Here is a 26,973-nt window from a genome sequence, read left to right on the forward strand (position 1 = left end):
CCCCCCCGAAAACAATCCCGGAGATAATTCCCCGGAAAAAATTCCCCCCCAAAAAACAAATTCCCCGAATTATTTCCCTTTACGAATGTGAAAAACAATTACACAAACACACATTGCCAACGTCAATTTCATTTATTACATCCTTCAATCTTCGAAGACCCGCCAGATGAGAATTCAACTTTTTCAATAGATCAATAATAAATAAATTACGTTACTGCAATAAATTGATTGTCAACATTTTCGAACCAATTCCCCCAAATAATTCGAATTAAACTCTTCCCCCAATAATCAATGAATCTTCATTGACAAGCATTCTCGTCCTACAAAGTCGCAGATTCATAAAAAAAAATATTGACAACATTCAACAAAACATCATCTTACACTACCAAGTCAATCCATTTCAAAAGAAACATATCTCCAAACAACCAATCATGAATGAATAAATTGCATTGTCATTATCATGTATAACTTGGAGGAGTAACGAGAATACTCTCCAACATTAACCCTAGTCTGGTCACCTGACGGGAAAATGTGACTTTAGTCACCTTCGCGGGAGAGTGCCGCCGTGTTATTTAGGCTCCAGCGTTGTCGAATCGACTCTACACGTCCCGGGCGCGTTTAGCGAGTTCCCAGCAACGTCGCGCAACAGGCAATTTCATTTAACACGGGAAAAAATTGTTCACCTGTTGGAAATAATTGTTTTTTCTCCCAGAATTAAGGATACAATATTGAAAAAAAAATACTAGAATTTTCCAGATACTTCAATTGACGAATTCAATTTTTCTCAAATTTTTCCGGTCAACCAGTCGATGGCAAGGTGAATAAAACGAAATGTAGCGGCAATTCCCTCGCATGGTGACCAATCTAGGGTTAACAATAAAGTTAAAAATTATAATATATTTATTTTTCATTTTTGCCGGAGATTTTTTTTTTCGGTGATTTTCAGGGGAAAATATTGGTAGTCGGACAATTTTTGACCTGACACAATCTCCCTGAAAAAAAAATCCCCGAACAAAGTCTCCCTGAAAACAAATTTCCCCGAAGAATAATTTCTCCTTGAAAGAATCCCCTTGGAAAAAAAATTCCCCGGACTATTGCTTCTTGCGAAATTTCCTCGAAAAAATTCCTTTCAACGAGTCTTCTGAGAGGTAAATTTTCCGCAAATAACAATCCGTAATAATTCCCAAGTAATTATTGTTACGTGTTCCCTATCATTTCTATTGCCTTTGTTCCTTTGTAATTTCATTGAGGCTAAAGACTCGATAATTTCATGTGTCTATTGTGCGATTCAGTAATAAAAACCCCTTTAATTGAGCATTATCGTTATAATTATTTTGGCCGGATCCGGATTCCTAATCGCAAATTCCTTTTTCAGGGAGATTTTGTCCGGGGAAATTCTTTTTCGGAGAGANCCCCAATAATCAATGAATCTTCATTGACAAGCATTCTCGTCCTACAAAGTCGCAGATTCATAAAAAAAAATATTGACAACATTCAACAAAACATCATCTTACACTACCAAGTCAATCCATTTCAAAAGAAACATATCTCCAAACAACCAATCATGAATGAATAAATTGCATTGTCATTATCATGTATAACTTGGAGGAGTAACGAGAATACTCTCCAACATTAACCCTAGTCTGGTCACCTGACGGGAAAATGTGACTTTAGTCACCTTCGCGGGAGAGTGCCGCCGTGTTATTTAGGCTCCAGCGTTGTCGAATCGACTCTACACTTCCCGGGCGCGATCAGCGAGTTCCCAGCAGCGTCGCGCAACAGGCAATTTCATTTAACACGGGAAAAAATTGTTCACCTGTTGGAAATAATTGGTTTTTCTCCCAGAATTAAGGATACAATATTGAAAAAAAAATGCTAGAATTTTCCAGATACTTCAATTGACGAATTCAATTTTTCTCAAATTTTTCCGGTCAACCAGTCGATGGCAAGGTGAATAAAACGAAATGTAGCGGCAATTCCCTCGCATGGTGACCAATCTAGGGTTAACAATAAAGTTAAAAATTATAATATATTTATTTTTCATTTTTGCCGGAGATTTTTTTTTTCGGTGATTTTCAGGGGAAAATATTGGTAGTCGGACAATTTTTGACCTGACACAATCTCCCTGAAAAAAAAATCCCCGAACAAAGTCTCCCTGAAAACAAATTTCCCCGAAGAATAATTTCTCCTTGAAAGAATCCCCTTGGAAAAAAAATTCCCCGGACTATTGCTTCTTGCGAAATTTCCTCGAAAAAATTCCTTTCAACGAGTCTTCTGAGAGGTAAATTTTCCGCAAATAACAATCCGTAATAATTCCCAAGTAATTATTGTTACGTGTTCCCTATCATTTCTATTGCCTTTGTTCCTTTGTAATTTCATTGAGGCTAAAGACTCGATAATTTCATGTGTCTATTGTGCGATTCAGTAATAAAAACCCCTTTAATTGAGCATTATCGTTATAATTATTTTGGCCGGATCCGGATTCCTAATCGCAAATTCCTTTTTCAGGGAGATTTTGTCCGGGGAAATTCTTTTTCGGAGAGATTTTGTCCAGGGAAATTTTTCTCGGGGAAATTTTGTCCTGGAGATTTTGTCCGGAGAAAAACTGTCCTAGAATCGAAAATATTCCGGGAAAATAATTCCGGGAGAATATTTAGACGAGAGATTTTTTCCACCGGAAAATTTTTCCGGGGGAATTCTGACGGGGGAATTTTTTCCGGGAAATTGTTTCAGGGGGGAAAAAATCCGGTCACCGTTTTTTGGCACTTACACCCCTTTGGCTATCCGGAGACGTTCCATTCACTGAAATCACTAATTTGATCCATACAAAAGACATTTCAAATATGAACATAGAAACCCTGTGATGAGTTGCCCACTAATGTACAGAGGTAGAACAAGCAAAATAGCTCATTCTTCCGCACCAACCAACCAAATTTTCCTTCAAATTTTAGTACGCAGACGGTCGTCCGTGCCTTATCCCTCGCAGCACAGCATGCCTAGTCGCGGTGGGCCCCCCTCGATCGCGGAGCGACCACCACCACTTTCTCTCAAAGGCCTCAAACGACTCGACAATCTCCTCCCGCCACAGCTACCACCAGGCCAACGGCTCCTCGACCCCGGCTAAGTCCAAGCCCTCCCACAAAGCCCCATCCCCATCCTGCTCCTCAAAAGACTCCAACACTCATCACCCCCCGTCCCACACGAGCAACAGCCTGTGCGTAGCCTGCATCTCCAGTGCCAATCGCCGACGAGACCCCGCAGACGGAGCAAGCCTAGACGTCTACGACCTAGCAAGTCCCTGTTGCGATCCAAATTGCGTTCCAAGTAGGAGGAGACGAGAGAAGCAACGAAGAGCGAGGAATGAGGCTCAGCAGCAGGCTCAGCAACAGGGCCAGCAGTCCCAGCACCAGCAGCAGCAACACCACAATCAGAAGGAGCAGAGCCAACCCCAACAGCACAGCGGACACTCTTGTCCCCGGGCATCGGGTCACAGTCTCCACTCGGTAACCTCCAGCGACGTCTCCACAACCGTTGAGAGTGTCGCCTCCTGCTCGACTTCCTTGAGCACAGACACTCTGTACTGGGACCCCAACGTTCAACACCGACCACCCGCCTGCATTCAATACGCAAAGCCTAAATCATGGGACAATCTCACGACCAAAGCGTTCGGAGGGTACGGCTTTGGCTATGGGTACCTGGACACTGCCTCCATCAAGACGCACAGTGCCGAGAGGCCGGGGAAGAGCCACAGCAGGGCCAAAACCCCCACGTCCTCCAGTCAGAGGAGGTCCGGGGGGTCTGCGCACTCGGGAGGCTCCAGTGGAACTTCCAACAGACATTTTCAGCCGACCAAGTCCACGGAGAGCTTACTCGTGCAGAGCCCGTATCAGAGTGAGGTCGACTCCTCGAGTTTGAGCTGCGAGTGTCTTGATGGGAATGGCAGGTTTATGCATAAGAGGCAGGAGGAGGGCGCGTATGCCGGGGGGAGTGGGCATCATCAGGCGAGAAACCGGAGGAGCAGCCATGGCGATGGCAAACTCAGGCCTGCCGCTAATGCGGGGTCCGAGGTCACCAGATTGTAATGAGTAGATGTGGAATGTTTAATAAATTGTGTACTTCGTTCTAGCTTTGAATTTTATTTCGAAGGAAACGGGGGGGGGGGGGACCTTTCATGAATTGGTGAGGGTCTGAAGGTATGAGGAGTTTGATAGTTTTTCCCATTCAGAGTTCGCTCAATGGAATTGCACCATTTGATGTCACGTGGTAGAAGATATATAGTATTCAACAGGTTCCCGAGTGGAAATTTTAGTCAGGTCTTGATCAGACACTGATCAAGTTATCATATCAGATTCTGATCACGTATGTAACGCTATAATTTTGGGTTTTCCACTAGAGTTTCACCGCCTACCATCATTAGGCATTAATTAAATTTAAATTTTTTGAGAGAAAAAATTAGTAACTAGCCGGGAATCGAACCCGGGACCTCCCAATGTCGCGTCGGGTGCTGTTACTTTTTTTTAACCTTTTTTTTATTTATTTTTTACAGTAGGTATTTACAATATTTACAGCTATTTACATAAAAAAAACAGGTACATAAAAAAAATGAAATTCAGTATCTGGTGTTCGATAAACATTGGTCACTCTGTGACACTCGTGTTCAATTTTTTATTGGGCTTTTTTATAGATTTATTATTATTATAAGGTTTTAAACCTTTGCTCTGTTGTAGAGCTTCCTTGTTTTTGTTTATATGCGCTGGAAAAAAAAGAAAAAGTGTGAGAAAAAAAAAAGAAAAAAATAAGTGTGTGTATAATATAAAAAAACAAGCGCAACTTCGTCGGGGGCTCTTACCATGTGAGATACCAGAACACTTACGAATTTCACTCTCAAATTGAATCATACCCGCGTGGAAATTTTAGTCAGGTTTTGGTCAGACGCTGATCAAGTTATCATATCAGATTCTGATCAGGTATGTAACGCTATAATTTTGGATTTTCTACTAGGGTCATTTTTGGCGGTTGGGTCCAGACCAATTAGAGTGCAGTATTTGATTACATGAAGTACGTCCTGATTCGGCCTTGAATTGATTAGAATAGAATAGAATTTATTTCATTGGTGCTACAATTACTGTTTTACACCTACACAAGCCTCTCCTCAGCTCAACAATAACAAAAAATAAATACAAAAAATTGCTGTAGGTATTCATTGAATTGATTATTTTTTTGCACGCGTGGAAAAATTCAATAGAAAATCTAGCGAATTCGATAGAAAATTCTTTTGGAATTCTATAGGAACTCTATAGCGTTTCTATAGGATTTTTATTGGAATTCTATTGAAAAATTCTATTTGTTTTTGGCGCTGATTCTGTTGGATATTCAATAAGAAAAAGTCAATAGATTTCGAATCTCTGTTGAAATTTTTCTCTTAAATTTTTTTAATTAAAATTATTGGGCACAAAATTTTCCAGGTTTTTTCTGCTGGATTTTGTTTTGTTTTGCATTGCAGAATCCGAATGGAAAAAACTTGAAAAATTGATGCCCGAGCATTCTTATAAAAAAAATTTCAAGAGAAAAATTTAAACAGGAACTCGGAATCTATTAACTTTTTCTTATCGAATATTCAATAGAATCAGCGCAAAAAACAAATCAAATTTTTCAATAGAATCCCAATAAAAATCCTATAGAAACCCCATAGAATTCCTACAGAATTCCAATAGAATTTTCTAGCGGATTCGGTAGATTTTTTATTGAATTTTTTCATACGTGTTATCGAACTGATAATTCTACGGTAGCCTTTCAATTGTTTTCCCATCTTTTGACCGGTTTTTCCCTATTTTGGCGAAAAGTATCACGTAACCCCGCAGACCGCACTCTAATCTGCAAGAATCACTCGAAGACTTTTGAAAAATCAGAACAGAGAAGTGGGAGAGGCCAGGCAGACCAATGAGGAGCCTATAAAACCGTAATGGTAGTAGGAAATAAATATGAATAAAAAGTGCCTCATGACAGTAATCATACCTCTGCACAAAGCTGAGCCAAAAAGGCGAAAAACTATTGTTACACGAAGGCTATTCATTTAACAAATTACGCATCACAAGTGTGTCGACGTTTGAAATCCCTTATATAGATCGTCGTTAGTATGGACGGGTCAATAACACAAATTTTTATAATACCTGCCTCAAAAGTGTACTTTTCGAAACGGTTTAGTGTGCGTAAAGCGGTTGTTTTCCGCACGCTCTTGAACTTTACGCACTCGCGCACAAAAACAACCGCATTACCCCCCTTCCGTTCCGAACACTGAACTCGGCAGGTATCACAAAAAATGGGATGTGTTATACGTGCGTGTGAAAAAGTGGAACTGTACGCACTAGTAACACAATGTGCTATTCTCCAAGTTTAAGGATTGACGCAAGCATCTTTTTTACAAGAGTAAATTTTTTTATGGTCAAATGCCATCAAACTTTGGCAAAACGTTATTTGAACTATTATAAAATGATCGGTCTATCGCTCAGCTCTTCGTCATATTGTCAATATCGATTTTTTTTGTTTTTTATGTTTCAGTTGATATTGACAATATGACAAAGAGCTAAGCGATAGATTGCTCATCTTATAATGGTTCAAATAACGTTTATGCCACTCATGCCTGAAACCGGCTGGATTACACACTCGACGCTTCGCGTCTCGTGTCTAATTCAGCCGGTTTCAGGCTTCGTGACATAAAATTTTGTTCAGTACTTGTTGGGAAATTTTGTCCTTAACGTCTGTGGTTACATCACTCGCCTTCGGCTCATGCTGTAAACCCCACACACGTTAAAGACGAAATTGCCCCACACGTGCTGAAATATACTATTTCTGTACTGCTTCTTACGATTTCTCGTCTGGGAATTGGTATAACATACTTCCCAAACTCGAAAACTTGAAAATCACTACAGAAAAATATTGTTCCTGGGCTCGCCTACGGCTCGGAGGCCAACGCCACACGAGTAAAAAACCCCATCGCAACAGGCCGGAAAAATACTATTTGCCAAAGTTTCATGGCATTTGACCATAAAAAAATTTACTCTTGTGAAAAACTCCCGCCCAAATTACTTACGTCAATCCTTAACACAAATTTCTACTTTTGACGGTTTTACACAATGTAATCTGAAAGTTGTGTCCATCTGCTGTATTTCTCTTCTTCTCCAGTCTACCCCCCACCCCCCTCCAATTATTTTCATTAATGGTCCAGTCGCTCGAGCAGTGCCCCGAGAACTTTACGTACGCCGTGCGGAAAACAACCGCTTTACGCACACTAAACCGTTTTGAAAAGTGCACTTTTGAGGCAAGTATCACAAAAAAATACTATATTGGCACAAATAAGTCTTGTTTGAGAACTCCATCATTTTTCTCTCACTGTAGAGAAAGGGTTTTGACATCACCTATCAAACTACGGGCGCGCCAGAATTATTAATTCTACCTTCGAAATTATTCATTTCGCACATGGAGAGGAATATTCAATAAAAATTTTACGTATCTTTTCCGTAATATCAGAGTGAAATGTGGTTGTAGGAAATTTTACGGAACTGTCACGGAATTTTTCCAGTGTTCCGTAATTTTTATCTGAATCGCCTGTGAAAAATTTTAAATTTTCTCAGTCGGTGAGCGAATTCTGAGTTCCGTAATTTTTACTGACAAGATCTAGGCGCGCTCCGCGCGCGCTGCTCTATTCATTTGTTGAAATAAAGAAATGGAATTCATTGAATTTCATTTTCTCATGAATACCTTATAAATATTGATAATGAATCAAAGAGAATTCGACTAATGATTGAAGTGAATAGCGAAGTAGAGTAAAAGAATCTATAAAGAATTTTTCATTTTCAATTAATTATCTTCAATTTTTTTTAATAATCGGTCTCCATAAAAGGACAGTATTTATTAATTTCATCGATGATATATATATATATATATATATATATATATATATATATATATGACGTGAAAAACAAAATTACCACTAAAGAATTTGAAATTATGTCACTGAAGAATTTGAAAATGCCGCGTGTTTTTTTGTGAATAACTTCGTGTCACATATTGACCAATCAGAATTAAGGATTAGCCGTCAGGCAGCTTCGAGATATTTCGATATAAAACAACTTCACGTTTCTTTCATCTTCAGTAAAATCGGATATCACCCATGGAACGACATCTATAAATTGAAAATCTACAACTAGTATCCCGCCGCAGTTTACCATTTTACCGACAAATCCATCCCATCTACCATGAAGAATATCTTCATGCCATCTACAACGAAAATCAGACTTCGTGGTCGTGTTGATTTTTCGTCAACGTTTTTCGTGGAAATTACTGGAATATCACGAAATCGCTGTTGTCGCCACGCTAGTGGTGGTCCCATCTGAATCAAAGGTATCACCGAATTAAGCAAGAATCACTCGATAACCGTGAACGTTGTAATAAACTCAATAGTCATTAAATTCTCACGTTAGTTTTCATCACAAAGATAAAAATTTAATAAAAAATGTCGGACTGGGACACCGTGCCGATTACGCTCCGAAAGAAGGCCCCAAAAGGCTCAGCACTGAAATCGGAGAAGGTACAAAATATTTTGATTTTTTAATCACTAAGTATGAGTGAAGATTCTCAATGGGCTAAAGAATTTTAAAATTACCATTAAAGGCAATCAACAATGCACGTCGCCAGGGAGTTGCAGTCGACACTCAAGTTAAATGTAAGTTTATTTCTTCAGTTAAAAAAAATTAATTTGTTGAAGAGAACATCAAGGACGTTTGGGTCACTTTTCCAGGTCATCGGATTTTCCTTCGTGTTTATTGACTTTTCTGTTATAACAGAATAGAGAATAGCAAAGACTTCCGCAATTTTAGTTTCGTTTCGAATGCGATGGATTTTTTTAATTGTTTATTTATTCGTTTTCTTTATCGTCGTGTTGTTGTAATGCGTTTGGCCGTTTGTTTTCAAAGGGGGAGGTGGTGCTAATAAGCAACACGTAACTACTAAAAACACAGCAAAACTCGATCGCGAAACTGAGGAGTTGAAGCATGAGACTGTACCGCTGGACCTGGGGAAGCTGATTCAGCAGGGAAGAGCTAATAAGAATCTGTCACAGAAGGATCTTGCCACGGTAAGGAAATTATTTCATATAAATATGTTATTTCATTTATTTTATTTCATGACAAATAAATTATTTCGTACATTTAGTAGCCAAACGGTAAAATGATTCAAACGATTTTGTCTATTGGTCGGTTTTCAATTAATATCTCGGAATCTAGGGCAGGTAGCGAAATTTACCTCATGACATTTTTTGTGGAGCGGACTGAGGGCTACAAAAAAGGTTACTACAAAAATTTTGGTATCTCCTTTAAATTCGGAGATATTCCTCGAAAACTCAGCTGAGAGCTAAATCGACTTCAATCGTTTTACCGCTTCGCTACTGATTTGGCTTCAGGGGAAAATTTATACTCTCCGGTTAAAGACTGACATGCCGGCAACGAATTCCGTTGGAAATAAATGAATAAATATCAAGGGTCTTATGGCGGGATGCCAAAAATAAAAAAATTCTCTGGAAAAAATACAAGTTTGAGGTTTTTACGTTTTAAGGATATCCAAGTACTTTGGCTATTTTTTCTCCAGTGAAATGCTTTTCTATTTTTGTAGTCGAACATCAGAGCTTGCATTTGATCCCCATTTGACCCTACGATTCCGGACATTTTACAATGTTATTATTTAAACTTTGCAGGTCTCAATTTGAATTTCGATATTGAATCATTAGAAAACATTTTTAAAATCTGAAAAAAAGTATAAAGTTTACTTTTGCAAGAAGATGAAATAATTAAAAAAGGCAAATTTTTGAAAATTATGAGCATTTTCTATTAATAATTTATAAACAACCAATTTTCCACCATAAGAATTATTGATTCGGAATCGTAACAAATTTATTAATATTGATAATTTTGCCAGACATTGATTTCATGCCTAAAAATGAGGTTTTCCGAAAGTTTAAACAATTTCAATTATTTATTTATAAACAACGAAGGTTTAAAAAACAATAATTCAAATTTTTCTCAAGTAATTTAATTTCTGAATTTAATGATTGAAAATGGTTGAAATTAGAGCGTGGTCTGTACCAAACGGTAAAGGTACTAGAATATCATTAATTCGTTCACGAAATTCCAAGTGAAAATCGTTTACGAAATAACGCAATACTAATTTTTGGAATTTTGGAACATGGGCTTTTTTTAGAAAATCTTGAAACTTTATAAACTATCATTTTTCAATAATTTACAAATATGTTTTGAAAGAATATTCTGTGATTTTTTAAATGAATTAATTAAAAATTTTCATTAACAAATCACGATTTTTTGTTGTAATGGAGGGAATCCTGAAGCCCCTAAGGTCTTATCTAAAAATTGATCATCGAATTTCAATTTTTGGAGCAAAGTGACCCCACCACCATACCCTAAAGACTCGTTTCATTCCATTTCATTTCACTTGTGGAGCAAGTCAGCAAAAACTGGTATACCCCTCATGCATATACAGAATAACGTTGTGTGCATAGCAACGTGTGCATATTCAACGATATTATGACGGTGCAACGTGCGCATATCAACGGTATTATGATATAATTATCTCCCCTCCCTCTAATCACTTTGAGTACAACCCAGCTCGACTTAAGGTATATCCCAAGAAAATCAGACCCAAAATCTAATCCCTATGGATTTCCGGAAAACAATTCTGAATAACTTAAGGGGAGACTACTATGAGTTTTAAAAATCGTGGGTTATTGGAGTGAACCTTTTTATACGTTGAAGATCGATTATATAGATCTGAAAACGAATAATTAGTGCAAAAAAAAATTTTTTTTATTGTTCATTTGCCCGAAAACGCTTAAAATGCCAAAAACAGTCCAGGACCTCCAATTTTTGAGCTACGAAGGATTTTTTTTCTTCAAAATTTTCGGAAAAATATGTGGAATAACAATTACGAGCTAGTTTTTTTTAAATCACCTTTTACATGGCTAAATTTCTTTTTTGTATATTTTTACACAAATATTGAATTTTTTTATATGAAAAAAAGCCGAAATCAGCTCCGCGTGCCTAAAAGTCCAATTTCCGCCACATTGTGATGAAAAATATTGTTCGTAACTCGTGAAAAAATGTTTTTTAGCTCATGGAATTATATCACTCGCCTTCGGCTCGTGATATAAACCTCCCACTCGCCAAAAAACACTTTTTTGCACTCGTTACGACATATACTATTTTCTATTTTCTAGGCGATTATTCCTTTTCAAAAATTTTCAGTCTCCAATTCGTGATTTTTGCTATTCAATGCCATTCATTACATTAATCATTCTATCAAGAGACAAGGATAGAAATCGAATTGACGAGTAATCTCTCATTATTCGAAAAGATATTTGATGCAGTTATTCGTCGGTATAGGGCTGTAAAACGTGCAGTTTTACAGTTGCCAAAAATATATATATCAAGAATAAGAATGAATCGCAATAACTTAATCTAATCCTGAAGACGGAAAAGGCAAAAAAAATGAAATAAAATAATATAGTATAAACTAATCTTCGCTAGTAGTCAAAATTGATTTGAACCGTTTTACCGCTTCGCTACTGAATTTATGAGCTGTTACTGAAATAATCTTCAAATTGATTCTTTTCAGGGAAGCCCATCACCGTACTCTCACACATAATTAACTATCCATTCTGCATAATGAGGCTTTCTTAAACTCATCAAATATCTTTTACATTCCTATAGAAAGTCAACGAAAAAGTTCAAGTGATAAACGACTACGAGGCAGGTCGTGGCATCCCCAATCAGCTGGTAATCGGTAAAATTGAGAAAGTCTTGGGCATGAAACTTCGCGGAAAGGACCGCGGTAAACCACTAGAGCCCCGGGGATCATCAGCGAAACATTGAATCTCCGGGGAACCAACGAGTACTTGAAAACTTTCTTTAAGGTTCTAACAACTACGACAACAACACAAAATTCAAAGAAAAAAAAAGTCAAAATGCGTACGTGAATGCTAGAGTCACCAGAGATAATCTCCCAACACCGTTTTGTTTTCTTGTTTCCTTCCTCCTTCACAAATTGTTTCTTTTCTTTCTCATCTTTATGCTTCATTTTTTGATACGATGTATTATAACATAGATTTTTGTTACACCTCTGTTTATATATTTGAAAAAACATAGATATTTTATAAGAGCTTAAAAATTAAAAAGAAAAGTAAATCAATGAGTATAACGTGTAGGTGAATGTTACTCACATAGGAATCATTAAAACAACTCACAATTATCGATAATAGAATTCATGTGGTTATTCGTAGAATGATGTATAAGAATTTCCATCGTGATTTATCCTGAAATTGTACTGAGTTCACTAATAAATGTAATTTATGACTGTAAATTTTTTTTTTCATCTGTTATACTGTTTTTCGAAATAAATTATTAATGGAAAATCCCAGTGTGAGATTTAGCAATCAATTATGAACAACCGAGTTAATTAAAAATATGGAGAAACAACATTGAATTCTATTTATTTTGCAAGAATTTCCGAAATGGAGATGTATGTCAAAAGACCTCTTTTCCAGTTCTCAAAATATCTTTTACATAAGAGGATTTGTTTTTACATAGATTCATCTCCTTGTCAGTAAACTACATATTGAAGAAGGATCTATGAATTCAAGAAATTCAGAGAACATTTCTGGCGATTTCTCGAACTGTATGAAAATTGCCATGATTTTCTAGAAAATAACAGTTTTATAAAATTTAAAGGCTTTTTGTTTAAGTATGAAATTACCATCTCGAGACAGATTTTTTCAAGCTCAATCCGAATCTCTTCTCCATTTTTCCCGAAATGCGATCGTTATAACGGACAAAAATGTTAGTCTCAAAAAAAGGCCAAAACGCTTTTACATAAGAGGATTTTTTTTACATAGATTCATCTCCTTGTCAGTAAGCTATAAATTGAAGAAGAATCTATGAATTGAAGAAATTCAGAGAACATTTCTGGCGATTTCCCGAACTGTATGGAAATTGCCATGATTTTCTAGAAAATAACAGTTTTACAAAATTCAAATGTATTTTGTTTAAGTATGAAATTACCATCTCCGAATCCGAATCTCTTCTCCATTTTTCCTGAAATGCGATCGTTATCACGGACAAAAATGTTAAAGTCTCAAAAAAAGGCCAAAACGCTTGTTCAAAAAAAAAAATAGAAAAATAACTGCTACATGTATTGATCCCATTTAAAATTCAGCTAATTCATGAAATGTCAATCTTCTCGATGAGACTGTCCATTTTAATATCAGTGTCTAGGTACTTTAAGAAAAATTCAAGATTAATTCATGAAAAATGCAACTTGACGTAATTTTGAATTGCATGATGGGAGTACCGTGAAGTTGTGAAGGGAATATCCCGGGCAATGGCGAGGGAACAGCCAGTATACAATAGGAATAATCATTTATTGACAAAAGAGAATTTATTTCGATTAGTTTAATAGATATTCGTAAAAATTCCAAATGAAAAAGACTTAATCCTTCCTCAACTCAAAACTATCATCCTTAATGCCATCTTTAGTGATGATCTTGATGCTGACACTGTCGCCAGTGTATATATCCCTCTCAGTAGCTGAGATGAACATGTCCTTGATGATGGTGAGAGCCTTCTCCTTAGTGATGGGTTCCTTCTCAGGATTTTCCTGGTTCTTGAGGCCCACAAGATTATCAAGGAGCGGCTGGAGAAGAGCTCCAGAGGATCCACCAGCTCTGTACATGTTCCTCTCGATGTGGCCAATGGGATCATAACTGTAGATACAGCCCTTTCCATTCTCGTCCAGACCGGCTAGAATGTTGCTCACGTAGTAGGGAAAGAAGCGCTTGTAGTAGAGCATTGTGGAGAGCATCTGAGCTGTTGCCGGAGTTGACATGTCCTTATTGTGTTCATGCTTGTACATCTGTAGGTGAATTAAGACGAATAATTGAAATAGATATTTGAGAAAAGATTCTGGATCACAAAATTGTATTTGAAGATATCCAAGTAGTCGGTCGGTTATTTTCTGTATTCTCATTATTTTACAGTTTCGTCTGCATGAGACTGAACACAATGTTTCGAGTCAAAATTTCACAAAAATTGTGTGATTTACTTATTTATTTATTTATTTCATTTTCTACTAGAGGTCAGTTGAACGATTTTAAAAGGCGGATATGCTACATAATTACTAAAATTCGCAGGTAATTTTTGATGGATTTTTTTCGTTTATAAACCAACTAATTTGAAAGGGTGAAATGTCTGCGTTTCCTGCGTGAGAATTCTTCAAATATTTTCTTTCAAACTCATCCATTTGTAGGATCGATTAGTGAAAATTTCAAATTTCATTTGTACCTCAGAAAATTCATTAGAAGAAATGATCACAACGAAAAAATACCCACAAAAAAAACTTTGAAATTACCTGCATACGAGCAGCGAGAATTCTCGTCAACGTCAGAGTGTCACACCAGCACCCAGAGCAACCGAGGACAGTTTTATCCGACAATTTGAACAGCTTCTCCTGATCCCTAGTGTAAATTGAGAACCCAGCGCTCAATCGAGTCTCAGCTGCGATTATCGCAAAGTCCTCACCGGCAATAGCAACTACACTCCTGCAAAACCCCAAGAAAATCCCGATTAAAACTGCAGAACAAAACCCATCGATTTGAAACTAAAATGACATAAGGGTGGTGGATTTGGGCAATTACAATTTGTTTATCAATCGAAAATACAGAATAATTTGGAAATTTTTTCTTACATTTATCAATAGTTATATAGGGTAAACTGCCCAGTAGGTGGACGCCTAAAAAAACCGCCCAGTAGAAGGACGTTTGTTTTTTAGCAATTGAAAAAAAAATTGATCGAAAAAAAATCGTCACTCAGGGGTTAAGAATCACAACAGTTAGTGAAAATTCAAACAACAATTCACATTTCATTTTTTTTTGCGTAATTTCCTATCCAAAAGTAGCGAGTCCATCTATAGGGCAGTGTTCATCTACTGTAAAGGTTAAAAGGGATAACGACCTCAAAAACAGAACATAGAATCAAATTAAAAACTCATCGAATTCCCAATCCCAGTGAGGTTATCAAACATTTCTTACCCTCCATTGTCCGCATAAGGGCTGAAATGCACCTTCTTGGCCCCAGGAGCCTCGTAATCTGGGAGAGAACCTCCAGCATATCCACTCAACATTGCCATGACACTATCCAATTAGTATCAGCTCTAGAAACCACAGGATTTGTTAATTTTCTCGCGGATGACAACACACTTTTGCCTGCTTGAGGTCCTTGAGGTTGAGGATGACAATTCGGCGACAATGAGCGACAAAATCCATCGCCTCAAGTCCAATCCTCAACGACCCACTCAGCCCCCTAGTGCTCGATCCATCAACTCACTTTCTTCAAAAAAAAATGTAAATCTTGAGGTTTTGGAGCTATCTCATTACAATTGAATCATGGTTCAATAGAGTCAGCTGATCTTAAAGCACAGTCAAACTGCCAATATCAAGAGCAAAAAAAACAAAGTTATAATTAAAAAGAGTTGTGTTAAGTTGAGTTGTATGTGGGACAGACGAAAATTCTTGAAATTAGGTAATTATTAGTGGACAATCGAATGAATTCGTCGAGACGAATTGATAAAAATAATTGGTGAGTAATATTGGAGCGGATAATCGAGTTCCAGTGAAGCCATACATGGGTATATGTGATATCCCATGCTATATACATAATCAATCCCATTTTTGTATCAAGGACAAGCCTTTATTATTGGTTTCCTGCTGGTACTCTGTCATCCTCGTGCTGCGATTTTCAGTTTATCGGGGTTTATTGAATCAGTTTATTGAATATGTGAATGATAATGGGAGTCATTGGGTCGTGTGAATTTATCTGTTGTCCGGAGTTTTTCTGATGTTTATTATCCTCGGTGATTGAAGAGCTGGTCAGGTTCTGTTGAGTTTATTTGGGTCGGTGCGTGTGTACCTACTTATTCCCACAGAGCTTACTCATTTAATTGTATGGTATTAGGACATTCTCGGGACATGCGAAGTTTATTTACTAGGGGACTAGATATTTAGTGATGAGAATACACTGACAAGGAGAGAAAAACGGTAGAGTTCTGAAACCAGTCTTACTTGTGCTAATAGAGTCGTTTTTTTTAATTAAGGGAGGTTGGGGTAAAACGGACACTTGAATTTTTTTTAAATGTTAATGAGGGGTTGAAATGTTGATGAAATTTAAGAATTTTTTTTTCAATACAAAGAACAATTCTTTCCCCTTGCGACGAGCCTAAACTGAACTCAATTGATAAATTTGTTTCTGAGTTATGAACAATTTTAAAAAAGTCTAGTGTCCATTTTATCCCACCCGCCCCTATTAAACGAGTAGACAATTGCATTTTTTTATAAATGAGTTTGTTATTGTTGGTAATGGATTAATAGTTTACTTCGAAATGGGTTCTTTTTTTTTTAATTCTTATTTCACTATTCTTCTTGTTCTATTCTTTCATGTCATAGCGCTATCATCAATTAAAATGTCTTCAAAATTTTACTTATTATACTAACAACAAGAGGGTATTGTTATAAATTTTTTGAGCCATGACTAATTCCATTCTGATGACAATTTTTTGATTGATCGTTGAAAAATCGATTTTTGGAAAAATAATAATTTTTTTTAATCCGAACGAAAAATTGAATTTTAATTGGTCTCAATGAATAGAGCTTATTAAAGTCTATATTCATGAAAAAATTAGTGAAATTCGATTGATCTCTCTTAAGGAAATTTCGAAAAAAATGGAGAAAAAAAATCATAACAATCGCATATTCAGAGTTTTTAGATCATATTTAGTTACCCTAACACAAAAAATTGGAATCCTTTTTGTTTCCATTCGGAATCAAAAAGGATTTTTTTGTGCCAAATAGGCAAAGAGAGATGGAAAATTGTTGTCGCAAAAATGGATTTAATAGTTCCGAAAAAAATTGTATTCTCCGTGCAAGCAAGAAATGTCATTTCCAGCACTACTTCTTTATTATTCCATAAATTTGTGGTAAATTACTTTCGCTGTTTTGATTTATTTTCTAAAATTAATTCCTCACAGCTCTTGATGCTCTAAATAAAAATCAGTAAATGGAAATTCTATAGATATCAGCAGCGAAGTGGTAAAACGGTTTAAGTCGATTTATCTCTTAGTTCAGTTTCTGAAGAATATCTCCGAATCTAAAGGAGATAATGAAATTTTCGAAATAACCTTTTTTCTAAAGCAAATTGAGTGCTACAAAAAAGGTCTTCACAAAAATTTAGCTATTTCCCTTAGATTTCGAGATATTCACTAAAACCTGGCCAATAATCAAAATCGACTTAAACCGTTTTACCCCTTCGCTACTGATATATGTGCGGCTGGTCAATATGTTGTCCAGAGTCACCTAAATCATTTGATGTTTTGTAATATCAAAACTTCTGTAGAAGGACTAGATAAAATCCTGTCAGATTTCTTATGGAATGATGTTCTGGCAAATGCAGACTTCATGTAAAATTTCTTTTAAGATTTCGAATTTCCTTTACACTGAGAGAAAAAATATACTTCCTCAAACAAATCTTTTTTGATCCAAAAAAATTACTAGTTAAAAATTACCAAAAAAATTAAATCTAGTGCTGACCATTTGAGGATTGGCCGATGAAAATAGAGTGTGGACTCATTTTTCACAGATTCATTGCCTAGGTATTTCGGGAAAACGAGCGTTGAGAATTTCATTTTGGATTGGAATGGAGACTCAGAGGAGAATTGTTTTCCTTTCTATCATAGTTATTATTATGTAACCATTTTTGTATGTATAAGTTTACGAAAACCTAATCTCTCTAGAATTATTCGGTTATTACACTGAGAAATTTTTTTTCTAAGAAATAGAAATTCTATGATTGATCCAAATCGTTCATCGATTGAATAGCCGCAAACGAAAATGCTATTGTAAGACACAAATATCGATTTGAACTAAACCAAAATTGGATTGTATGAAATCGATTTTGTTATAGTATAGTATATTTTGTTTATTCTATCGAATTTAGAAAATACTTGTTTTTGCGACAAAATCGATTTCATACAATTCAATTTTGGTTTAGTTCAAACGCTTCGGATTTGGCGCAAATAATTTTTTTTTCACAATTGCAATGGAAAAATAATCAGTTCAAATGATGAAGAATTGCGTTTGTCGTAAACATGAAACTGTTCACCGCGAAAGTCTCGCATCAATGAGTATCCAACAATATGGTCCTCATAGACGAAATGAATATTTTATTGCATCTATGAATTCTGCTTTCAATAGAACAGATATTCTTTTGCGGGATATCGTGACGCTGATAAATTAGATAATTACATGCTTTATTCGAAGAAGATATCTGATAATACAGACATTGATTCTGAAAAGTAGATAGTAAAAAAAAAAGTTTAGATAACTGATCTCATTCGTTTTCAATCGAAAACATTAAAATTAAATCGATATTTGTGTCTTACAATAGCATTTTCTTTTGCGACTATTCAATCGATGAACGATTTGTATCAATCATAGAATTTCTATTTCTTAGAAGTTTCTTTTCTCAGTGTATAGAGGAAAGAATTGTTCAATACTTCGGTCTGGTAACTGGTTTTCGTATATTTTCTGGAGCGCATTTTGCGATTTAATCGAAAAATAATAGGTTTAGAAAAAAATGTCATAAGACTTGTTCTGCAGAAAAATTAGACAATTATCTCTTGCCATTATTTTTCTCAACCTACTTGTCTCGCAGTTAATCCTCTAATGGACTTCCAAGAACTCCGAAAAAACTCTATCAAAACCACCAGTAAAATCTGGAATTGATAGATCCAGTAAATAGATATCTCATTTTCTGGAAGGAATAGCGGAATTCGCACAGACCTCATCTGTTCCTCTTTGTTGATTTCCACTCTGTTGATCTAGAGTTATTGGTAATAAAATACGCTCCATTTGCCCTACTCTCCTCTAGTGATTTCGAGAAAGAAATCAGAGAGTTTAACACCTCATTAAACACGAAATTATCCGTATAATGAGGAACTGCAGTAGAAAATGTCAGAAAACGGTTTTATCGAAATTTTTCCTGCGAAAATAATTCATCTAGGTGGATTTAGATGAATCTATCAGGACCTAACAATACATGGATTTTTTGTTTGCAGTCAAAATTTGTGTTGTCGAGATTTCTCGCGATGTTTCGAAATTAAAAAAGAAATATACAACATTTTTCATCTGATTATTGCATTTCAGTAGCGAAGTGGTAAAACGGTACAAGTCACTTTTGACTATTGACCAGTATTCAATGAACATCTCGAAATCTAAGGGAGATAGCAAAACTGTTGTTATAACCTTTTTTTTAGAGCCGATTGAGTGCTACAACAAATGTGATTACGAAAATTTCGTTATCTCCCTTAGATTCGGAAATATTCCTCAAAAACTCAACTGAGAGATAAGTGGACTTGAACCGTTTTACCACTTCGCTACTGATTTCAGTGTTTTATTCGATGGGGATTTCTTTGGGCTCAGTCTACTAACCCTCTTCTCTCTCTCCTTTCAACATTGGCTTTAACCAATGTTAAAGTAGTATAAGAGGTACCGCTGAGCCTTACCCTCTTGGAAATTCTTGGCGATTTTTTCTACGATTGGGGGAGTTGAAAAACTATCTCTCAAATTTTTTCAGATTTTTTCGGCAGCCCAGTTCGGAGATATGATTTTTCCTACATTTTTCCGTTTTTTCCCAATAACTCGAGTTCTATTTGTCCAATTTTGATTTAGTAGGCGTCAAAATTTTCCATTTTTTACCATCTATACGACTATTTCCAGTAATTTTTTTTTTCGATTCCTAGATCATAATAACAAATTTTCGAAAAAAAAGTTGAAGAAGTTGAATTTTGCAATTTACGTCATTTTTTATTTGTTTCACTTTTTTTTTAGTAATTCTTATAATCAAAACAAGTATTTTGACCAGTCATTCAACTTGGGAATCCTCCTGGAACTATTTTATTTTTAATTTTTTCTTTTAGAAATTTCGCAAATTTGGTCAAAACACCTCAAAACGACTTCGATTATGTATCGAAAAATATGCAATATATAGGTATATAGTCAAATTCACTTCATACTGTTTATAATCAAAGCTAATCAACGCCATTTTGGGGTGTTTTTATCAAATTTGTTGAATTTCGGAAAGAAAAAATTGCAAATAAAATGGATCCAGGACGATCCCCAACTCGTATGATAGCTCAAAATACTTGTTTTGATTATAAGAACTATTGAAAAAAATGAAATAAATCAAAAGTGACATAATTTGCAAAATTCAACTTTTTCAACTTTTTTTTTCCAAAAAATTCGTTACTATGAGCATCTGAAGATCGAAAAAAAAAATTTCGACCTTTCGAAAATTTTGACGCTTAATAAATCAAAATCAGATAGAGAGAACTCGAGTTATTGAGAAAAACGAAAAAACGAGACAAAAATCATATCTCCTACTGGGTTGCCGAAAAAATCTGAAAAAATTTGAGAGATAGTTTTTCAAACCCCCCAATTGTAGAAAAAGTCGTCATCAATTTCCAAGAGGGTGAGGGTCAACGGTTGACTCAATTTGAATTTTGCAGATTAGCATCTGAAATAAATTTTCAACGAAAGTTAATATCAATAGAAACATTCTGGTTGAGTTTGTACTCAATCGACAGTCTATTAATATTGGTAATAATTAATCTTGAAGTGCAAAAATAACGGGGAGTCTTATGAGAAAATGAATTTTTCGTGGTTAAAGAGAAGATTAAAATCTAGAATAAAACTCAAAGAATCAGAAAAAATGAACAAAAATTCGATGTCCAATATGAAAATTATCGTTTGTGTCAAAGTTGTGTAAATAATTTAGGTCTGCGTGTCCGAAATGGGTTGTTATATCGAAACATGCTAATCAAACCAAAGATTGTTTACAAAAAAATTGAAGAAACAATTTTGCGAAGCAAATTCTTGCACCCATCAAAGTTAGAATTCATGGGAAAAATTATCAATTGTGGGTAATTTTTTTCTGAGCCTTTTAAATTTATTTATCCTCGCACACTCAACGACTCACCTGCACTTTATCCATATTACTTTAAAACCGATATCAGCAATAGAATATGGAATCAATAAATATGAAATCAAAAAAAAAAATTTTTTAAAGTTGGGGAACTCATTATTCATAGTAAAAATGCGAATTAAAAATTTTGAAAAATTCAGATAATTTCCGATGGAAAATAGTGACCTACAGATTTTTTTAAAATTCAGTTACGTGAAAACTGTAAAAACAAAAAAATGAGAAAAACGCAAAAATACGTGTTTTCCTGTTAATTCCGTAGCAAAAGGTCTGAAATGTTCACAGTTTACTCATTTCACTATGGTTAACAAAACATAAACGAAGATCCAAAATCGACCCTTGGAGGCTCAAAACCCATGTCATTTTTTCTGAAACTATCTCACATACATCTTCCTTAGAGAATCAAGTGAGTTCTCCGCCCTAAAAGAACCCATTCAATCAATCTTGTTCCAGCATAAATGTAAACCCGACTCGCCGCTGACAGCCCTCCAGCGATGCAATGGAGGCAAAGCCCTGCGACCCCTACGAGCAGCAACTCTTCAGCGTCTTCGAGTCCTGCCTCGAGCCCGGCCACTCCCACCTCTCCCCATCCGCCCTCCGTTCCCTCTGCGACAAGCTCCAACTGGAGGAGCGCGGTGAGGACCTAATCACCTCCCTACTCTCCACTCACCCCCTGAAAAACCCTAAAATCTCATTCACAGATTTCAAAAACGGCCTAGTCACCTTCCTCGGCAGCACCGAATCCCCAGACTTCGAGGCGCCCCCAACAATCACCAATCCCCTCAAAGAATCCCCTCCCAACTCCCCCAGGAAGCATGGACACTGGTCAAACTCCCTAGAATCCCAGCGACTCCGTCAATTCTGCTACAAATTCAACGGCACCATGAACGGAACCCAAAACCCAGACTGTCCAGACCCAGAGACACCCCTGCTCTCGAAGCACCTGCTCGAGAGTCTCTTCGAGAAACTGGACATGGACTGCGACGGTCTCATAAACTTCTCAGACTTCACGATGCTCTTCCAGAACAGTCGCAACCTCCAGGACTCCCTCAGCACAGACTTCACGAGGCTCCACTTGAACGACTCGACGCACGAGAAGAACCCCAGCAGCATTCTGGGCCCAGAGCAGACAGGCTTCCTCGATAAATCAAGCGTGATAACCCTCTGGGAGCTGGCGGGAGTCACCGACCCCAAGAACCTCCTGTCTGATCTGGGTTTCTCCTCGTCGGAGATCAGCCTGACTGAGCTGGTGTCGGTCCTCAATGACGAGATCAAGAGTCTTCAGCATGATTCAATACCACCTACTGCTAGAACGCACATGAACCTGCTGAAAGGTATGTCATGGTTTAGGGGAGGGTAGGGTAAAATGAACACTTGACTTTTTAAAAAATACTCATAACTCAGAAACAGATTTATCAATTGAGGTCAGTCTAAGCTCATCACAAAGAGGAATCATTGTTTTTCAATTGGAAAATAAATTTATTCCATTTCATGAACATTTCATGAACATTTCATGAACATTTCATGAACATTTCATGAACATTTCATGAACAAAAAAAGGCAAAAGTGTCCGTTTTACCCTACCCTCCCCTATATTTAGTCAACACTTTTCACAATTTTTTGAATAACATTGTTGTAAAGCTCTGGAAAAATCTGACAAAATTTAACATCTCATCTTCGGGTGTCTTCGGAAGCCTTAGCAAATAGAATTTTAATTATAATTTCTTTCTTCAATGAGATACAGCAATTTTTATGTTGAGATTTTACTTGATTTAAGGGGAGACGGAAGCCCTTTGTCTACATCAAATCTTAGAATTGTGTTTTCTCCTACAATTATTAATTTCTGTCTACGAAATTACTTTATCAACTCGATTATCGCATTGTTGAGTCAATAAAGTAGTTTAATGAATAAAAAATAATAATTGCAGGAGAAAACACAATTCTAAAGATTCATATGAACGCAGGGGCTCCGTTTCTCCTTAAGGCCCGGGTGTACTATCTTTCGAACGTTATCTCGATGTTTTTTTTTCATCTTTCGTCATCTGAAATTGTTAATTAACTCCTGCAGTAATAATATTTGATTGGTGGGGCTGAATGGTATTTGGCGAGGCAGTCATTTACCGAGGGAATGGCATTGGATGATTGTGTTTACGATGCGGTATTCGTTGGAATATGATACACTGAGAGAATAACGACAGAGTTTTCAAATAAGTCTTGCTTGTGCCAAGAAAATTGTTTTTTGTTCTTTTCTCCACAGGTGCCTTAGTAATCTACCAAGAAGAAGTTCGATCCTTGAACACGATCGGTGATCAATTGCGAGGCGAACGGGATAAACTGCGAACGGACGTTGCAGAGGCGAACGAGCGAGCGAGTCTCCTGGCCCAAGAAATCGATGAGAATCACATAAAGCTCGAGAAATCCCGAAAGGAGCAGATCAAGCAATTGGAGCTGAAGCACACAGAAGTGATAAGAGAGCTAACCCACCAGAACAGTTCAGAACGCGAAGCCCAGTCCCTCACGATGAAATCCCTGAGCGAACAGGTGCAGAGCCTCCAGCAAGAGGAGCAGAGCATCAGATCTAAGTTGGCAAGTGCCCTGAACGAGAACCACGCCTTGGAGCTTGAGAACCAGGGACACCTGGAGCAAATCTCCAAGCTGAAGCACTCCAACAATCAGTTACTCCGGAAGGTCCAGATCCTAGCAGCTGAGCACGACGAGGCAGTCCAGAACGACGAACGTGAGAACGAACAGGTGATTTCCCTCGTCGAGAGGATAAAGACCCTCCAGGCAGAGTCAGCCCTCCTGCGAGACCAGAACGACGAATTGACGTCAGAGCTAGAAGCCCTGAAGAGTCGAAACATGGAGATGAAGAACAGAACCCTGGGCTTCTCGAAGCTAGACCTTTCCGATGGGTCTGAAGGGCCCAACTCAGTCTGCGATTCAGAACCCCTGGCTGACCAGGCCCCAGAGCTGAAAGAAGAGAGACAACTGGACTCTGTGGACTCACAGGGCTCCAATGTCACTTGGCTGCAGACTGATGAGGCGAGTAGATTAATCAGGGACCTGAAAACAATTCTCGATGACTCCAGTGTCCCACCGGAGATGACTCTCTCCAGGCACAGGGAGAAGATTCCAGAGCTCTTCAGTAACCTGGAGACCCTCCTCGAGGGATTACTGAGGACTGCAGACAGTATTAAACCAGAGAAGAATAGTCTTAAAGACGAGGTCAACGAGTGTGAAGAACGAACCAGTGAGTCACTTCGAGATCTGGTGATTAATAAAACGGAGTCGTCTAAACTAGTTAAGAGGATATCAACCAGCGATGGGACGATTAACATCGATAAGAACTTTAATAACCTAGAGACGAAGGGAAAGCACAAGAGCCTGAGGGATTATCCCCCCAGGAAGGACGAGAGTTCCCATTCCTCTTTGGAGGGTAAACTCGATAGAGAGAATTCTCTGAAGGCACCAGTGGATCCAGCTGAAGGGGAGGACTTGGTCGATGGGAATGATCTGGAGGCGATCAGACAGGACAGGGATCGACTGACTTCACTGTTGAAAGAACAGGAGCTGAGGCACAACAACGAAAAGCGAATTCTTCAGGATCAATTGTCAGAGCTTGAGAAGTCCCTGGACTCCCTCAGGACTGAGTACTACCAGTGTGAGGACTACTGGGCTGGAAAACTGGAGGAGGAGAGACAATTGATAGAGCAGGAGCAGAAAATAAGTGATGATAAGTTGGCTGAGTTGATAGCAAAAATCGCAGAGTATGAGGAGCAGTTCAGCATGGGAGATAAATCCAGAAATGATGGACGATTGTCGCCCATTGATGAGAAGTTTAATCTCGAGCAGCAGTACGTGGACCTCCAGGAGGAGCTTGATGAGTTCAAAGTGAAGAGCGAGGAGGCTTTGGCTCAGAAGGACAGGGAGATCATGGAGCTGGAGGAGAAGGTGGCAAAGAGGGAAGTTGAGAGGACTGACATGGCTGTTCAGACTGTCGAGCACAGATTGGTGAGGAGATCTGCCAGTCTCCCCAGTGGATATCCCCAAGTTCCTGGGGACGGTGGCACTGGAGGGACTCCTGTGAGTCCTACAGGTGCCACTATGAAGATTTATCATAATAGTCAGAAGCTTTTCGAGCCTGGGAAGCTCAATCAAATAGCTGAGCACTCGATTTCGTCTAATGAATTACTGTTTGTGCCCAGCAGGATTAATTTGGGGTGTTATTGCCAGCAGTTTGATAATTATTCTGGGATCGAGGGGGAGATACAGAGGCTGATACAGAGGAAGGTTGAGGTGGAGAGTGAATGCAGCTCTCTGGTGAAGCAGAAGGAGCTTTTGTTCAAGGAGATTCTTGAGATGCAGAGTCTCAAGGGGGGACAGTTCTGCTCTACTGACGTGATAATGAAGAATTTGACCTCGAAACTGCAGAGCCAGGAGAAGAAGGTCAAGTCCCTGCAGGGGATCATCAAGCAGCAGAGGATCTGCACTGAGAGGCTCATGGAGAAGGTGTGGAAGCAGCACAAGAGTGAAGTGGAGGGTCTGCAGATGATTGTTAAGAACACTCAGGAATCACTGCAGAATCAGATTCAGGTGAACTCGGGGAATGTTGAGAGACTGGGGAAGATCGATATGGTGATGAAGGATCTTTGGGTTGAGAATGCCTTCTTGAAGAAGAAGCTGGAGAGGGAGGGACTCTGCGAGCATCGCCATGTTGTCAGCAACTGCAGCACTGAATCAACGTCCGTATGACCGTTTGTGCATTATTATGGGGGTAAAATTAATTTAATGGGGGGCGAGCGGCTCAGGGAGTATCGTTTATGGATATGTCAATTGAGATATATTTTTGTAAACAGTCTGGGGAGATTGTTCATTGATGATTATTGATTTCAGGGGGACGAGGGTTTTTTTTGGGTTCTGGAGTTTAAATTTTTTGTAGGATAAGTGTTGGGATTTGAGAAGAACTTTTCTCAGACTTATATTGTTGTTATGGAAGGTGGGGGGATTAGCGGTGCTGATGAATTTATATTTTGTTGAGGGAGGGGGGTAAGAGGTGAAAAGAGAAAAATTGAATAATTAATATTGTTACAGATGGCTGGGAAGCTTTTGGATTTAGAGAAAAATGTTGAGATATTTCGATTTTGGGAATTACTAAAATAGTCCTTTAGTAGTTTTCAAAATAGTGTGACATAGAATTTTGGAAAACTTGGATTTTTCATTTAATTTCCAATTTATTTGGAAAATTGGCTTTGTAAAGATCTTACAAATATAGATTTCAGTTTGTAGAAATGTCTAGAAATCAGTAGCGAAGTGCTCAAAGGGTTTAAGTAGATTTTGGCTGTCGGCCAGTTTCCAATGCATATCTCGAAATCTAATTGAGATAGCGAAATTTTTTTCATAACATTTTTAGTAGCACTCAATTCGCTTTACAAAAAAGGTTATTATGAAAATTTCGCTATCTCCTTAAATTCGGAAATATTTCTGGAAACCTCAACTAAAGACTAAATTAACTTAAACCGTTTGACCACTTCGCTACTGAAATATTCTTTATGAGAAATTCTATGGACTAAAAAATGATTCTTCGATATTTTCCTCTGAATCAACTAGTTTTAGATATTTAAAAAGTTGAGTTTACAGTTTCTCCTGCAAAAATCTCTGAAATAAAAAGGTACAGAGAAAAATGTCAGAAGATTGATTTTGGAAATTGCATAATTCTCCTCAAAAAAATTATTTGATGTTTTTCTCCAAATCGAACAGTTTTGGAAATATGAAACAATTAAGGTTGACAAGTTTTAAAATTTTTCTCTTTCCACCCTCTTACTGCAGAATC

The 26,973-nt window shown here is 37.4% G+C and overlaps 4 protein-coding genes across 7 annotated transcripts in view; 3 read left to right on the plus strand and 1 right to left on the minus strand.

The window, feature by feature from the left end:
* Window positions 1–4,088, plus strand: part of LOC107044848 — a 14,730-nt gene extending 10,642 nt beyond the window's left edge. For both annotated transcript variants that reach the window (XM_015266897.1, XM_015266898.1), the window contains one exon: window positions 2,952–4,088. In XM_015266897.1, coding sequence (XP_015122383.1) covers window positions 2,952–4,082 — 1,131 coding nt within the window. In that variant the 3' untranslated portion in view covers window positions 4,083–4,088. The remainder of the gene's footprint in view (window positions 1–2,951) is intronic.
* Window positions 4,089–8,278: 4,190 nt separating this feature from the next.
* Window positions 8,279–12,475, plus strand: LOC107044857 (endothelial differentiation-related factor 1 homolog). The gene is made up of 4 exons (XM_015266906.1): window positions 8,279–8,587; window positions 8,671–8,722; window positions 8,973–9,133; window positions 11,775–12,475. Exons 1-4 carry the CDS (start codon window positions 8,513–8,515, stop codon window positions 11,934–11,936), a joined length of 450 nt encoding a protein of 149 aa, XP_015122392.1. The 5' UTR covers window positions 8,279–8,512; the 3' UTR covers window positions 11,937–12,475.
* Window positions 12,476–13,478: 1,003 nt separating this feature from the next.
* On the minus strand, window positions 13,479–15,369 carry LOC107044859 (proteasome subunit beta type-1). Its single transcript, XM_015266910.2, has 3 exons — window positions 15,146–15,369; window positions 14,467–14,656; window positions 13,479–13,971 (listed from the first exon to the last, which is right to left on the minus strand). The coding sequence occupies exons 1-3, from the start codon at window positions 15,241–15,243 to the stop codon at window positions 13,549–13,551; spliced, it is 711 nt and encodes a 236-aa protein (XP_015122396.1). The 5' UTR covers window positions 15,244–15,369; the 3' UTR covers window positions 13,479–13,548.
* A 133-nt stretch (window positions 15,370–15,502) lies between these two features.
* On the plus strand, window positions 15,503–26,565 carry LOC107044858 (blastoderm-specific protein 25D). Of its 3 annotated transcripts, none has more exons than XM_015266907.2 (3): window positions 15,503–15,692; window positions 21,597–22,477; window positions 23,401–26,565. In XM_015266907.2, the coding sequence occupies exons 2-3, from the start codon at window positions 21,643–21,645 to the stop codon at window positions 25,893–25,895; spliced, it is 3,330 nt and encodes a 1,109-aa protein (XP_015122393.1). In that variant the 5' UTR covers window positions 15,503–15,692; window positions 21,597–21,642; the 3' UTR covers window positions 25,896–26,565. The 3 variants fall into 3 exon arrangements, with proteins under 3 accessions (XP_015122393.1, XP_015122394.1, XP_015122395.1); XM_015266908.2 differs by having other exon boundaries at window positions 15,503–15,635; XM_015266909.1 differs by lacking the exon at window positions 15,503–15,692 and adding an exon at window positions 16,113–16,150.
* Window positions 26,566–26,973: the final 408 nt, after the last annotated feature.

This window comes from Diachasma alloeum, unplaced genomic scaffold (genome assembly GCF_001412515.2).
Source record: "Diachasma alloeum isolate Michigan unplaced genomic scaffold, Dall2.0 Dall_scaffold_00828, whole genome shotgun sequence".
Lineage (NCBI taxonomy): Eukaryota > Metazoa > Arthropoda > Insecta > Hymenoptera > Braconidae > Diachasma > Diachasma alloeum.